The following is a 15,467-nucleotide window of genomic DNA, read 5'->3' on the forward strand; positions in this document are numbered from 1 at the left end:
GGTCTCCCGACCTACCAAACGCCCCGTTCCACAATGCGAGAAATGGATTAGACGGTCTGGTTTTGGCTCGCCGCTTTTAATACCTTGCGTTACCAGTTCTTAATTTGAGCTAGTTTTGAGTTTGAGTCTTCTGTTACTGCTTGCCGCAGTTCGCCCCGTCTATGTTGCGCTTCCACTCGTAAACATACTTCTCATAACGCTCATACACGGCTTCGGTGATCATCTGCAGACAAAGCACAAGTCCCCGTATTTGGTAGCGTTTCTGTATGTTCATTGCCACGGTCAGTGGCGCTACTCGGGTAACGACCACGTCGTATTGCACAACATGCTGCCTGCCCAAAATGGCTACAAAACGATGCTGTTGTATCGTGTTTCTATTAACACAGAAAGAATGAACAACCTACAACATCGAAGGGTGATGGACATGTCTCGCTGTCCAGTAAAGCAAACAGCAAACAAACAAACACATGTAAAGTAGACGGGCGTGCGCGCGCGCGAGCGAAGTCCTACCAGGCGTTTGGCTATCTTTCACCATCTGCACATGTCCAGCGGGAGGAAGCGTTTTGAGCATATAGAAAAGACAAACTCCGTTGTGTCCAAATGTCACCCGTGGGACAGCGAGTGGCGGTGGCGGCATCGCTATAAAGCTGTCAATCCCTAGAAGCATCAACACGGGGGCACCCCTCATCAAGAAACTATCCGCGTGCGCGTTCTCCATGGCTTCATTAGGAGGGACGGTGGATCGGTTTTCCACGCGGCCGAGCACTTGAGTGTCAAACAGCAACATTACTGTATCACGTGGGTAGGAACGATCGGTTTTTTTGAAGTGATCGTTTTCGAAAAAAAGACGTTGGCACATAACATCACAAACGCGTGTCCCAAGACGCACAAGATCGAACCGCGTGTGGGCTTGGTGGACATAAAAACGCGAGTTTTGTGTTGCCTAAGCTGTGAATCATATCGCCTCGATCGTCGGGCAGGCAGTGCTGGGAAGCAGTGTAATGATCGAGAAGATTGAGATCGATTCGATTGATTTGTAATTATGTTCTCGTGCCGCGATCCGGTGATCGCGTAGGTTGACTGTGTTAAATAATTAAGCAAACAGCAACAGGCGACACTGACAGTGCGAGTTCTGGAGATATGCGTTGGCGAGTATCAGCATTTCTAGAAAGATTTACAACATAATTAGTTAAGCTAGTGTTATAGAGCACGGTGTTACAACATTAAGAAGCAATTTGCGGGGGAAATTTAGTGACCTAAAGTTGATCATACCAACCGCTTTGCTGGTAAAAGCTTTACGACATTCGTTGTTGCGTGCTAACCTCCATCAAAGTACCGTAACGTCCATCTTCTCTCGCACCCCAAAAATCGCAATAACCTTTTACCGGAGATCTAGTCCGCATCAGCTCGATTCGGAAGCAACTTTTTCAAGCATTAATATGGCCTGGTGAATGGGCCTTTTGTGAAGAAAGCACTGGTCTGCTATTAATCTAGCAAGAAATTGCACCGGAATTAAGCCCAGGGAGGGATTGTTTTTTTTGGGACCGTCGCCCTCCACAGACTGTCCAGATAAATAAATTACTACGTTTTTGCGAGCAGCAGCAGCATAGAAACATTACACCGTCACTGTACGGCCACGCTCCGTCGTATCGCTTACCATTTTATGTGCCATTGTTTTTTACAGCCGAAGAAAGTTCGGATGGCTTCAATCAGCAGCAGCAGCCTACACACTGGTGAATGGTTCCATTTTACTGGGCGCGTTCCGTTGCTTTTCGGGGGCTCCACTCCCGGAACGGATTGTTTTATGGCGTCATCAGCAAAGGGGTGAGGACCTAGATGGGTCTAGATTATGAGATGACATTTGGATGAAACTACGACAAGTACAAAGTGGATGGATTAATACAAGTGTTCCAGCAAGTCTCTACCTTCAATATGACGCCTTTTCTAGAATTTTGGACAAATGATTGAATTAAAAAAATGAGTAATTCGCACCTAAAGCGCATTCCTTGGTTGGTTGTGCCCTTCTCTGGAAATTACCAATTTTAACACACCCTAAAAAACTGATATGCGTTAGTCCAAAACACTCCTATTGCCATAGATAGCATCTCAAACAATGCCCACAAAATCAATTCGTTTTGTAAATGTCTCTATTTCTCCAAAAAGACAACAGCACTCTAGTAAGATGAATGACAACTGATGGCAGGCACGAAATGTGTTTCATTTAAATAAATAGTCAACAATCAACAAACGCCCTCTTGCGCTACCCTAGACAAGAATTGGGCAAACCCAATGGTCTCGCACCGCCGCTGTTTATCGATGAGTTTTATGTGCGTTAATATTTACACCAAACAGGCGCGCGCGCGGTCGCGCCCTCGGCCTTTCGAAGTTCCCGTTTGCAACACTCGGTTGCATACTCGGTGATTATCTACCGCCCTCAACCATGCGCTCTGGCCGTTGTTTGGTTGATGGGTGGCGTTTAGCAACGTTAAACCCGCCCTACTTGACGCGCAGCCCACGCACAGCCACACGGCATCGATCGCAGCTCTTATCGCAGGTGATTCAACAAGAGAGACCACAGCGTTGCACCACCCGGGCGTTCCTCATGAATGCGGGACATCCCACGCACTTCCTGACCACCGACACACCGACACTGGCTGGCACTGGCAGTTTTCAATTCCCCCAGTGGTGTTTGTGTTTGTTGACCTAATCGTGCAAGCCGCTCATTGATGGGGTTGTGTGAGCCTCTAGGGCCTACCAGATGCTCTAAATCCACGTGCTCTTCGCAGCGCCCACGTAGAGACAGAGCATTATGGTTGGTTTACTTTTGACTGAAAGGACGCACGCACGAGATTTTGTTGATCTACGGAAAGGCAGCTTCACAGTCCATCATCTGTCTAAAAAGGAGAACTAAGGCGGCAGTTGTGGCCTTCACCCTGGGGACGGAGATCACCACAGATGTGTGATGGGGTGGTTGGTACAGTTGGTTACCGTTGCTCATGACCTCGTCTCATTGTTGACGACTGTGCATTGTGTGTGTTTGTCTGCTCAGATGCATCCGGGGCCGGAAGGTTTGGGTGTGCATTAGCTTTGTTTTTTCAATGGAATTTTCAATGGACGATCTAATCTAGAGCCTCGGTTCATCAGAATCTACTAGAGCTAGGGTGTGCGCAGTCGTGACACACCGCACCACACATCATGCTCGCTTTTCGGATGCTGGAATGATTTGTTTGTTTTTACTTTCCCTTCCACGCATCAGATCACGCCTCTTCAGAATGTCCGCCAGGGTATCAGAATTTCCCATTCCATAATTCCTGGTAGGACGGGCAGATATGGCGGTTTGTGGGAGACGACGGCCCAACTTGAAAGACATTGGTTTCCGCGAAGTCAAGTGTTTACACTCGTGCGCGCACGGTCAATGGCCACAAATGCCAGCCGAAGCATGACCACCACAGGGGCAAGAAGGAACGTGCTCGGAAGTCTTAATTAGTAGAAATTGGAAGCAAGATTTACTACCCTCTTGTCTGTGATGGTGGTATGCTGGAAATTGCAATTGTTATACACGGCACGCAGAACCTCCTCCGCATGGTACAACAGAGGCGAAGGTTCTTGAGCAAACGAACGATTAGAGCTAAAGAGCTTCCATCTTTTAGCACACCAACCCGTTAAGGGGCAACCTTTATGAATTTGAAGGAATAGTGGTTCCGCTGCCGGTGTCTGTTTTTTTGGAGAGAGTCAAGAACCGAACCTGACACGATTAGAACAGTTAGGAGCTTCTAACGTTCCGTTACCTTGCGCATCAATGCTTCCGATCTGTGATATGGAGATCCAACTGTGTGTTTGTCATCAAAATTAAACGTTCGTGGACAGATCCGTTAGCTAATATAGCTTGATCGTCAATTCGCTTGATCGTCAATTCGCTTGATCTTCAGTTTCATAACATTCAGGGGGGAATTATTATTAGTCTGTCTGCTTCGCTTTTGATCGTTCGCTTGTGGCCCAGTTGCATCATTCGCCTTTCTTCCTTTTTCATTGCCAACTTTAAATTGTCTTCGATTAAGATTTTGACTAATTTTGTTACCAAAACTGTCTCTCTTCCCTTACTCCTCCCCTTATTGTGCGGAAATTTGCACTTTTTATTGTTTTTTTTCTCCCCCCACTGTGTCCGGTGTGTTGTCCAACAATTAATTTCCACTCTCTTTCGCAAAACAAAACAAAAAATCAAACCGAAGATACCGGCACCCCAATTCTGAGTTTCTAGGCTTTCTACGCGCGCGTCAAATCGTTTCCATTTGGTTCGGATCTTTTCACCGACAACTTCGGGAAAATGAAGCCCGATCATCCGACTCATCTAAATTAGCCAATTCAATTAAGGCAGGCAAAAAAACACGTTAAACCGCGCATCCATCCAGCTGCTTTTGGGCTGTGAATTTCACTAGCCAAGTGCTGTTGTCGAGAGAGCCGTTCGGCATGCAATGCCAGTAATTAGACTAGAGAAGAGGCCGCTCCACGCTTGCGGGGGCGCTAGGTTGTAGCGCTAGGGCTGCAATTCCATGCAGGTTCCATGGGCAACAATAACACACTTGCAGTTTGGTTCGTTTTTACACTGGACCTCATTTTTTCGCTTTATTTTCCTTAGTATTGGCTGTTTTTTTGTGTGTGACTCACACCGATCTCTTCCGCCCTCGTTTGAGCGATTTTGCCACACTGTCCGGTGTGGGGAAGTGTTGAAAAGACACAACACTCCCCCCAACCACCATCGAAGATCACATTGAGATCAACAGGTCACAGTGATGAAGACAAGACAAAAACCATTGGCAACGGGTTTTTTTTCTCTGGTCTTGCTGGAGAGATATGCAGTCATTATGCGCTTTCAACGGCAAATCATCTGTCTCTTAGCTGTTGCTGCGATGCAGCTGAGATCTTCTCGGACAGTCTCTAACCTTTAGGGCTTTTATCTGACCTAGTAATCCGATCGCGCGGATGGTCTGAAGAAACAATACGATCCATTGATCCAGCTAATGCCTCTTCAGTTTGGACTCATTCTTCCAACTCGAATGTTTGTTGGAGAACATATGCCCTACTCGAGAACTACTCGAGCTCGATGGCGCGCGCATGATGACGCATTAATGCTACAACTTTGAAATGCCATTCAAACCCATTTTTGGAGCTTCGTGCTTCTCCCAACCGTAGCGGGCACACGCGGTAGCGCTTTGCATTAATAAAAGCATGAAACATCTAACGGGACGCATAATTCTAACTATTGCTGCTAACCGTTGTCCACTCATTGGCACACGGCACAGTCGTTGAGTAATGTAGTCATCGCCCTCTCCGCGTGTCCCCCTCGATACCGGTTGCGCACCGGTTCAGTATTGCCGATTGCTTTGTCTTTCCTGTAGAGTGTCTGCACCCCGAAAAACAAAACAAAAAAAGGGAGAGGTTGGGAGAAATTTATGAGCTATCTAATTTTGTGTCATATAACGCTCGCCCAAAGGTTTCGCCTTTATATATCCTTTCAATTGGCCGGTCCAATAAAAAGTTTCCGCGCGCTTGCGCGAAGAAACAATGCGCGCGTAAAACGTGATCGGTTGTTGATCACCCGGGGTTTGCTGTTTGAGGCGGGCCCCGTGTTATGCATTTTATGACCCCCCTCCCGCTGGAATTGGAAAACCCACGTGGAAAGCGTTGAAGCCAGGAAGAAGGGGAGAGTGTATGTGTGTGTGTGCGATAAAGGAAATATTTATGCGTTATTAATGTGGCAGAATGGGCGTTAGAAAGAAAAGGTGGGAGGGGGCTGCAGACCGGTTTTGTTGATCGATTAACAGTAGAACGGCGATTGCGACATGTCGTGTGCCGCTTGGTGACTTGCTGGAACTTTTCGGCTCGGCCTAGTAGATGTGGGCTTTAATAGATTAATTGATCACATTTCCCAATTTGTCTTCCAACGGGGGGGTTTCGTCATCGTGATTGTGTCGAAATATGATTTTAATCCAATTTTTGCTTCTTTTTTGACAGATTTCCGAATCCACCTTGGGTCACGGACACTCGAAATCGAACGGTGGCATCACGTTCGCGGACGGCAGCAAGCTCGGCTCGGACCATCAGCTGCGCCATCATCTGAACCATCGCACGGCGGCAGATGACGAGGACGACGAGGACGACGCGGATAGCATCGAGGAGAGCAAATTCTGCACCCTTCCACGCCACGGTCCGAACGCATTTACCATCCGACAGGTAAGCGTAGCTCTTTGAACGCTCTTCCAACTGCCACCATAGCTCACACTCGACACTCTCTTTTCCTTCATTGTAGGCTCGCTTTTCGAAAGGCAACGGAGCAAAAGCGCTCGGATTTTCCATTGTCGGCGGTAAGGACTCGCCCAAGGGCTCGATGGGCATCTACGTGAAGACGATCTATCCGAACGGGCAGGCGGCCGAGAAGGGTACGCTGCAGGCCGGCGACGAGATCCTGTCGGTGAACGGGAAAGCATTCCAGGGCCTCTCGCACCAGGAGGCGATCAACGTGTTCAAGGCGATCAAGACGGGCGAGGTGGTGATACTGATCGGGCGCCGGAACAATCGCCGCAAGCTGGAGACGCCATCGCCGACCGATTCCGGCACCGGGACGGCACCACCGTCCACGACCGGTTCGCCCACCAACACCATCACGTGCAATGATGAATGAAAAAAAGCGGAAACCGCCACCGCACGTGTAAACTGTACAGAGAGTGAAGAAATTTGCACCAAACATGGGGCAGAGCAGCATGAGAATGTACTAACGTCTTTTTTTTTGGGTGTAAAATGTGGCTAGGAATCGAAAACACTAAACCCGATGATGCTCTCGTGCTGCTCTGTGGCGCAATACAATGAAATATTTAATATTTTTTTACCAAATACCAAAGGCTTCAATATCAAAAAAGCAGGAAAAATAAATTGAAAAAAAAGAAAATTCAAATGTGAAGTCGCAACCAGCAGAACCAGCAGATTCACCAACAAAACCAAATCGTTGTCTAGAGGATGGGTGGGAACAACAGTCACAGTGCTAAGGGTAACCTTTCTAATCAATTTATTTGTTGTTTTACGTGCGTACTTGACAGGAAAATATATATCTATTTACATTTAAACTTTGCCCGTGTTTCTCTCCTCAGCTAAGCTATCTGGTAAAGGATTCGGCTTCATACGACATTAAACATACCTTATCTTAGAATACTTTGACTACAATATCAGCACCGGAGCGTTCCGTGTTTGTTCTTACAGCTGCTTCTGTCGGATGGTTTCGTCAATCATGTCGAGATACTCGGACAGCGGGAACACTTCCTTGCTGAGCGTTTTCGTCAGGTCGGGCAGAACTTCCGCCTTTCGCACCGACAACGCGTAATGCAGTTTCTAAAAAAAACCCGAAAGCAAAGCAAAGAAAGTATTACTAGATATTCGAATATTCCATATACAAGCCAATGCCGTACCGTTTGTAATTGTTTCATCGATTTCACCAGCTCGCTGGTAATGAGTGGTTCCTTCTTAACCGTTGCCGAACCGTGGCTGCCTTCCGACTGTCGTTTAAAATCCTCCACCCAGGCGTCCACGTTGCGGCAGGCTTTCACGCTGCTGGACCATTCGCGCCGGAACTGGTTACGGATCTGTGCCAGATCGACCGTCGTTATTTCGGAGTTTTCGATCGTGCCGAGCAGATCGATCGCCTGGCGGAGTTTTTCTACAAGTGCTTCTACATCGATCGGTGGCTGTTTGGCCGTTTTGTTGGTCAGTCCGGTCAGATCGGAGCAGGAGCCGTTCGCGTTGGTCGTTGTGTTGGCTATGAGATTGGTTTCGTTAAGGATTCGCGATTGTTGCAGGGGTGCGGCGCCTGTCGCCTTTTTGCACGATCCTTGTCGCTGAGCCTTGGCGTTGTTGTTGTTGGTGGTTGTGGTGTTGCTGCTGTTGGTGCCGGATGAAGGACGCGATCGAATCGCATCGAAGAGTGTGTCGATTTCATCCTCATTCGGGCGTTCCAGTGGATCGAATCCGTTGGCCGTTTTAACCTGTTCGGCAGTTTCTTCCTTCGAGAGAGCAAGCAAAGCACCCGGCAGGTCATCGGTGGGGTCCGGGGTGGTTCCGTTCGGAAGGAATTTGGAGCCTATCTTTGCCTGGCCGAGGTAGCGATTGATTCTATCCACATTGGTGTACACGTGCTTTGCCACTATATCGAAGTCGGCCGGATTCATTCTCTTTTTATCAGAACGCACGAGTAAAATGTAACTAAAACCACAACGGCATGCAAAATAGAGCTGAAAAAACAGTGCAAGCTGTTGTGGTCGTTGCACAAATGATGCCGTTTTCGAATTGGAATCGCCCGCACGTCTGTCAAAATCGGTGTGCGTGAAATGAGCCCACATGTCGACACCAATGTCGACTACTTGTCGGTAATGAAACAAACACAAAAGTTATTATTTTTTTAAATTTTATGAAATGACAATATGAATATAAAATTGAAAGTGTCTTCAACAAATTGAGTAACAAAATACTTTTATGATACTTTTAAAAAGAAAAAGACAAATAACCGTCCATCGTTTGACAGTTCATATCGACATAAAGAGAAAGCCTCCAACTGTCAAACCACCTTGGCGTTCAGCAGCAAAAAAAGAAAGAAAAGAAAACATAAATTGTTTACGTGCGATTTTGTGCTCCGCCTTTCTGTTGTTTATAATTATGTTTTATGAATAAAAACCACACAAAACTATTCTCTATCTGCTTCCTTATCCAATAGTCAGTTAAAGTGTGGTGTAGTGAAACGTTTTTCCCGTACGGAAGGCTCATCAGTTCCCGTTTTTGTTCGTCTCGTCGTGGGAGTGAAAGGCATCTCCCCGTACGGCCAGAGAAAGAAAGGGGTGTAGAGCCCGTGTTTCCCCACCCAGTTAGAGACAACACATTCCGAAGGAGCGAACGCGCCATGGGTACGTATTGTGTGCAGTGTCGCATTTAGTTTGCACCTGTCTGTGAAGGGACGACTTTTAGGAAATGTTGAGCGAATTTCCTTATCCGCCCGTATCTGGTAAGATAAGATAAAGCGATTCGACGTAGGGCTTCGACGCGATGGTTGGTACAGGTATTACCCCACAAAGAAACGGTTGGGGTGTCTCACCAATACTACTACAGTGGGTGCAGCAGACACGACGAATCGGTTAAGGTGGGGTTTCGCTTATTCTCCTGCAGGGCAGTGCGTTGAATGGACGCGCTTTTAATCAACAGCAAAAGGTAACAATTCAAAAACAACAATTGAAGTGCAATTCATTAAAGTTTGCGTTCGCTGCCCCTTTAACAAAACAGCCCCATTCAATCGCGTTTCAATACGATTAGGAAACCCCCCACTTGTTGAGAGTGTTTAGAAGATGCGCTAGTGTTAGTGTGTTCAACAACATCATCATCCCCCACCCTTATTTTTTCTACGAACGGGTTGCAAAGCGAAGCAGCGGTTGGAATGTTGTTGGTTGATCCAGAGCATCACAGTTGTACGGTGTAGTATTCAAAGCGACGGCGAGCAACGTTCCACAAGTGTGTGGCGCGTGTGCGTGTGATAATTAACGTACCTCCAGCTCAATTAGTGTGGCGACAAACGTTGTGCTCTCCCCGGGGCCGCTAAGGTCACCGGAAACAGACTGGTTACGTTAAGCGGTTTAATTCGACTGTTAATGGTTGCGACGAGAAACAAGTGACTACGTAACCCGTGTGTAACCCCCAAATGAGGCTAGATAAAAGTAGGTCGCAGTTGGCTCTGAAGCTGGATGAAGAAGTAGTATAAAGGAGAAAGAGAGAGAGCTAGAACCGGGAGATGAGACGCTAGAACCGTTCCATTTGTGTACCGTTTTGATTACAACAAGATTGCGGTGCATGAGTGTGTGTGTGTGTGTTAGAAATTTTGGAAACAAAAATATCTAAAGCAATACCCACCTGACTTGACCGTGTCTGTCTCTCTGTTGTGTGAATCATCAACCCCTTCACGTACGCACAACACACACGTGTGCAGTTACAGTTCAAACCGTAAGCGGACGGTTGACAGCCCGAACCGCCGCCTACTCGGACCGGAAGCATCCCACCACAACGCAACCTGACCTACCCGCAGCCACCAGCAACAACATGACCAGCAATCGCAACCGAACGCCGACCGGCCAGATACGGGACGATTTTCTGCTCGAGACCAACTTCGATGACGATGGGGCGCTAACACGTGCCTACAACACGCTGCCGCAGCAGCAACAGGGAGCCCTGCAGCGCCGAAGCATACCTTATCGCTCCAACTTATCGGTGGATCGATACTCGGAAACGACCCTGCACGGCAAACCACCGCGGAAAGGTATTTACTCCCCCGGATCGGGGGTGATGTCGCTTCGTGTGCGCTCGCAAATGCTTCTTCTCCTCCGCGCACTCGCTGTTGTGCGGACGGGGCGTCGCGCCAACCGGGCGGCACAGATGATTCATCTGTGTCGTGTGTGCACTCGTCCATCTGCAACCAGCACCGATGCACCCCGATCATTTCGTGGAACTCTGTGTGGTTTATGTGGGAAGAGGACAATTAGAGGAGAACAATCTCCATTTCATCATTTACATTGGTGCACCAGAACATCAATTATATGTGTGTGTCCTCGTCCGCCTATCGCCCTATGTTTTGTGTTCAATCAGCCACTCATGTATCATCACTTCTTTGTTGGAATAATTCATTTTCTCATATATTTTAGGCCGCACCGCAACAGCGTCAGCTTATGTGATAAATGAGCCGCTTATTATCATTCATTTCAAAGCCATCGTTCGATACACAATTTATGTTTGGGAAGCATCATAAAGCACAGCCTCAAGGAGCGTTTAAGTACGAACGACCGCACGAAAGCACGAAAAACATGCAGCATTTGTCATCGAGTCCATGCGGTGACCGAAATCATAACAAAGATAAAATCGCCTCAAATGCCGGTCTCCATACAGCCGCAAACGATTAACGCTTGCGTGCTAAACAGGGCGGAGCGCATAAATTTATTTACCTCACGCCGGTGCACCGTACCCGACCATTGCTTTCCGCAAACCTTAAAACGGAACCAACACGTGTTTCGTTTGTATCAGTCGAAGCAAGGCGGGTTGATTTTGGCGGTGGTGCATGAAATCGATTAACGGCCGTGTTTCTTGCTACACATTTTCTCACACATTTTGGTAGCAATGATGGTTTAACATATTTTGCTGTCATAAGTATCAATCAATGGCAAATGTTCACTTTATTAAAATATATTTGGTTGATAACTGATACAATGTCCTGCTGATATGGCTAATTGTACAAACAATCTTTCTTTATCAGTCGCCCGGAGGCGAAATTGGTAAATTGATTCATTTATTGTAATTATTAGCGAATTAGAATGAGACAAAGAGCAAACAAGACCGCAAATATGTGAAAAATCCAATTTCGATCGCTCTTTTAAATACTTTTCATTTTGTAGGTAATTAGTGTCAAGTTGTCATTTATTTGTGTATCGTTTTATGTTTCATTTGTCCGTTTTCAGAGTAAATAATTAACACGCATCTAAAAACATACGCCAACTCACCAGCAACCGTTTCCATTGCACAAACCAAAACACGTTTGCTAATTCGCTCTGCGTTTTGCGTTCCACCCTACACAGGCGGCTGCTGCAAGTCATGCGTAACGCGAATACCGTACGCGACACTGATCGCGACGGTCATGTGCCTTATCGGAGTCGGCGTGTTTTGCGGCACCATGTTCCGCGGTACCTCGCTCGCGATCATCATGCTCGATCAGGTGTTTCATCTGCGCCTGCCGTGGATCGAAGCGGTACAGATCATCTTCGTCGTGATCGGTGCGTCGATGGCTGCGCTCGGGCTGATGATCCTGTTCGTGGGCTTCCTGGCGACCGGTGCCACCCGGCATAAGGTGTACCGGGCGTGGGGCTCGCGTGTCGGCGGCCGCATCTCGTGTGCAGTCTTTATGGCCATTTCGTACGTGCTCAACATTGCGTGGATACTGATCCTTTGCTTCCTGTCGATCGTGACGTTCGTGTTTACCGTGTTCTGGAACATGTGCGCCAACACGAACGTACAGACGCATCGAGATTGCATCGATCTGACGCAGTTCTGTAAGTGCTTTTAGGAAAACCCGCACCGAATCGCTCTTTAATTCATTTCTTTCTGTTTTCCTCCACATTTTAGACTTTATGTTCCCCGATGGCGTCAAGCAGGAGGATATGAAAATCTGCGAACCGGCGAAGGTGAAAGCGTTCTGCAAGGATGGGGTGGAAAAGTGTGAAATCATGTTCATCCTCGCCACCGTCTCCTGTCTGCTGATCATTCTCAGCTTCGTGCACTATCTGATGTGCCTGGCGGCGAACTACGCGCACATACGCGACCACGAAAAGTTCCAGGAACTGCAGGAGATCCAGAACCTGACCGAGATGGAGTACAGTGCGGCGTCGAAGGACCGGTTCTAGGATACGGCCCAGGAGATCTACATTGAGCACAGCACCTGAGGGTGGGCCCAAAACCATCATCACCACAAGGCCACCGGATATGGTGCGGCTGTACGAGCGGCTTACGTTTAAATTTGGTCCGGTTTGAGCACGCGCTTGCATCCTTTTGCTCCTTCTGCGTTAGTTGGCACTCGTAACGAACCGTTAGAAATTTGATAATTTCCCTGCTTTCCCTGTTAATGTTAAGTTTTGCAACTCGGGAACACTGCGTTCGAGCGCACTAATCGAAATTTGATTCACCACTGTGTGGATGCTTAGATTTAGGAGACTCTTCCTCGGACAGCTCAAGACACTGCCCACAGATCGCTTTTTTTATTAGAAAGATTGCTGTGGTGCGTTGTCCAACATACTTTACTTACTTTCCACATTCCGTCCAGCGCGATGCAAGGCGCTTCCAGTTTCCAAATGCTATTTCCTTTTCTCGTTTGACCGTATCGCTATCGCTTGTTTTTTTTTTTGTTCAGCGCAGTAGAAGATTTAAACATAAGCCCTTGCCCGTCGATTTGCCCAGTATAGATACTCCTGGCATGGAGCGTAGTAATAGTACAGCGTAGCGTTAAGTGACAACGACACGATTCCACGATTAACACGATGCACAAGCAAGCAAAACGAACTCTAACAACCCCCTCCCCGAAAAGTCTGACGAGGTAACAATAAGCAACACACAACAAATCGATGCACATAACAATGCACTGCCAACAGTTTTGTGCCCAAGAGTGTATGCTCAATGTTGGCATTTTGCTCGTTTGATGTAATTCACATATAAAGTGTACGCACAGAATTGAAGAATGGGAATGGTAAGAAGAGACATATCGATGAGAAGGAAACTGGTGAAGTGCTTGAACAATGAAACTATGGCATTAATAGAGTTGATTAAAACTGAAGGAAAAAAGGCACAATTTCTACAGCGTTGAAGCAAACTTAGAACACACACTAAACACAGCTTTACCTCTGAAGAGCAAGACAAAAAAGACAAAATAATCTACATTCCAGTGTGATAACCTCAGAGAGAGAGCAGAAGGCAGAAGAATATGGTTACAACAATAATTGCGAGATAAAACTCACCAAAAAAACCCCGACAGAACGACGCACAAAGGTGAAGCAATGTGAGACAAAACCTGGCGAAGGCGCCTTAGGGAAAGAACGAGAAAGGATATATATTTTTTATATCGATTGAAAGTAATGTTAAAGGAAAGGGCAATAACACTGCACAGCAAAGTCCAGCTCGAGACCCACAATATTAGGGCGTGGAATGGAGTGTTTAGAGTGCACGGTAATCTTATTTTTTATACACAAATAACATTCCCCCCGTTCTCCCACAATGGCAGGCGAGTACCGTATTCGGGTCGCTTGCGTGATCTCCTCGAATCGAACGACAAAACACGGTGGTTTCATAAGAACGGTGGAAAACAGAATTAGAAAACACAACAGAAGGAATTAAGGCCGATAATTGAAGATATGAAAAGACTCAAACTTACGCCCTAAAAGAAAACAAGCTGTAGGAGTGTAGAGCGAAGAGCGGGGAAATACAGAAATGTGGATTTAATTCCATTTTTGTAGCTTTTTTCCCCCTTCATCGCCATCGCGTGTATTCTACCAGCTCCAATGTAGATTAAGCCGACGTTTTATTTTTTTTTTTAATCACAATTCGCTTGTTCCGCTAAACAACCGCTGTATTATAGTGTGCCGGTGACATGTTTATCCCAAACAAATCACGCTTATTTAGCCACGTGTGTGCATTCCAATATTTACAACAAAGCTTATACTTATACGCATTCCAATTCTCTTCCTCGATCGATCGATCGATCGACGATCGGGACTTTTGTCCAGCGCCAAACCCCCCTTTTGAATATATGCTTGTGAACAATCACCTTTTCAACTGTAATTCGTAAGTGTTCCTCCCGCGCTACAGTATTCATTCAGTATTTAATCGTCGTTCATGTAATCCAAACAACATTTTCCACAACGTATTCATTCCCTATCTGTCTGTCTGTTTGTCTGTCTTTCGTCTATCTAGCTACGCTTTCCAGGCCCATTGTGGGCCATTTAGTTTCCCTTTCCTTTCCTTGTCGTTTTAGAAGTAAACATTGAAACAGTTTTTATATGATTAAAAAAAACAAACGGTTGAATTTCAAAAATTCAAAACATCTTCACACCATTCTATTATTGATAGTGAGTAAGAAATGTTCAATGTAGCAGTTGAGTTAGAAGGCGCCCCACATTTATTGGCAGTAATGTTAAGGAAGGTTTAATTTTATTTTTCAATTTTGGAACAAAATAATGTACCCCGTTTCGTTTCGATTACAATAAGAACTATAATGGAGAAAAAACAAAATAATCGTGTAAACATTTATACAGCATTAGATTTTTGGTTTTGGTAGATGGAATACCACGTTTTCTCCCCCTTATTCATGCCACCTTTATGTTTAATGGTTTTATACAGTCGAATAAAAATTGTATTTTTACATGCAAAAAAGCCTGTGTTGAGTTTTCTAAAGGTATAAAGTGTTTGTTTATTTTTATATTTAACTAAAATGCTAATATAGATTAAAAATACAACTTCTATTCTTATTGGAATGTCAACGGAAATTTCAAATGTTGCTTTTGCGGCTCACATTTACCAAGGCGCAAAGTCCTACCCCTCAGACAAGGGTTTGCATGGGGAAATCATGTGAAACAAATGAGGCTGAAATTACTGTTCTCTTCCGGGGTAATAGGTTTAAAAGTATAAAAAAATTAATTAAACTTTGTTTTAAATTTGTACAAAAACGGAACCATCCTCAAGAAGGAAGTGATTCGCTAAAACTGTTCCAAAATATGCGGTGGCAACAAGAAAGCCAAATAAACACAAGAAACAACACCCAAAAGTTACTTTTCGACCAGCCCTCGCTTCATTCAAAAACTACTCCCGCAAACGAGCGTACGCGTGCTCTCTCTCTCTCTCTCTCGCTCGCTCGCTCT

General features: G+C 46.1%; 3 protein-coding genes across 8 annotated transcripts in view; 2 read left to right on the forward strand and 1 right to left on the reverse strand.

Moving 5' to 3' along the window:
• The window catches only part of LOC3291478 (uncharacterized), a 58,513-nt gene extending 51,395 nt beyond the window's left edge, over positions 1 to 7,118 (forward strand). For all 5 annotated transcript variants that reach the window (XM_061654569.1, XM_061654571.1, XM_061654570.1 and 2 more), the window contains exons 5-6: positions 6,013 to 6,231; positions 6,308 to 7,118. In XM_061654569.1, the coding sequence (XP_061510553.1) occupies positions 6,013 to 6,231; positions 6,308 to 6,679 (591 nt within the window). In that variant the 3' untranslated portion in view covers positions 6,680 to 7,118. The remainder of the gene's footprint in view (positions 1 to 6,012; positions 6,232 to 6,307) is intronic.
• LOC5667923 (uncharacterized) lies at positions 7,038 to 8,367 on the reverse strand. The gene is made up of 2 exons (XM_001689218.2): positions 7,458 to 8,367; positions 7,038 to 7,380 (listed from the first exon to the last, which is right to left on the reverse strand). Exons 1-2 carry the CDS (start codon positions 8,211 to 8,213, stop codon positions 7,246 to 7,248), a joined length of 891 nt encoding a protein of 296 aa, XP_001689270.2. The 5' UTR covers positions 8,214 to 8,367; the 3' UTR covers positions 7,038 to 7,245.
• A 215-nt stretch (positions 8,368 to 8,582) lies between these two features.
• On the forward strand, positions 8,583 to 14,982 carry LOC1280652 (neuronal membrane glycoprotein M6-a). Of its 2 annotated transcripts, XM_061656986.1 has the most exons (4): positions 8,614 to 8,942; positions 10,013 to 10,339; positions 11,646 to 12,116; positions 12,190 to 14,982. In XM_061656986.1, exons 1-4 carry the CDS (start codon positions 8,939 to 8,941, stop codon positions 12,465 to 12,467), a joined length of 1,080 nt encoding a protein of 359 aa, XP_061512970.1. In that variant the 5' UTR covers positions 8,614 to 8,938; the 3' UTR covers positions 12,468 to 14,982. The 2 variants fall into 2 exon arrangements, with proteins under 2 accessions (XP_061512971.1, XP_061512970.1); XM_061656987.1 differs by lacking the exon at positions 10,013 to 10,339 and having other exon boundaries at positions 8,583 to 8,942.
• The last annotated feature ends 485 nt before the right edge of the window (positions 14,983 to 15,467 follow it).

The sequence above is a fragment of the Anopheles gambiae genome, chromosome 3, assembly GCF_943734735.2.
Source record: "Anopheles gambiae chromosome 3, idAnoGambNW_F1_1, whole genome shotgun sequence".
NCBI classification, from domain to species: domain Eukaryota; kingdom Metazoa; phylum Arthropoda; class Insecta; order Diptera; family Culicidae; genus Anopheles; species Anopheles gambiae.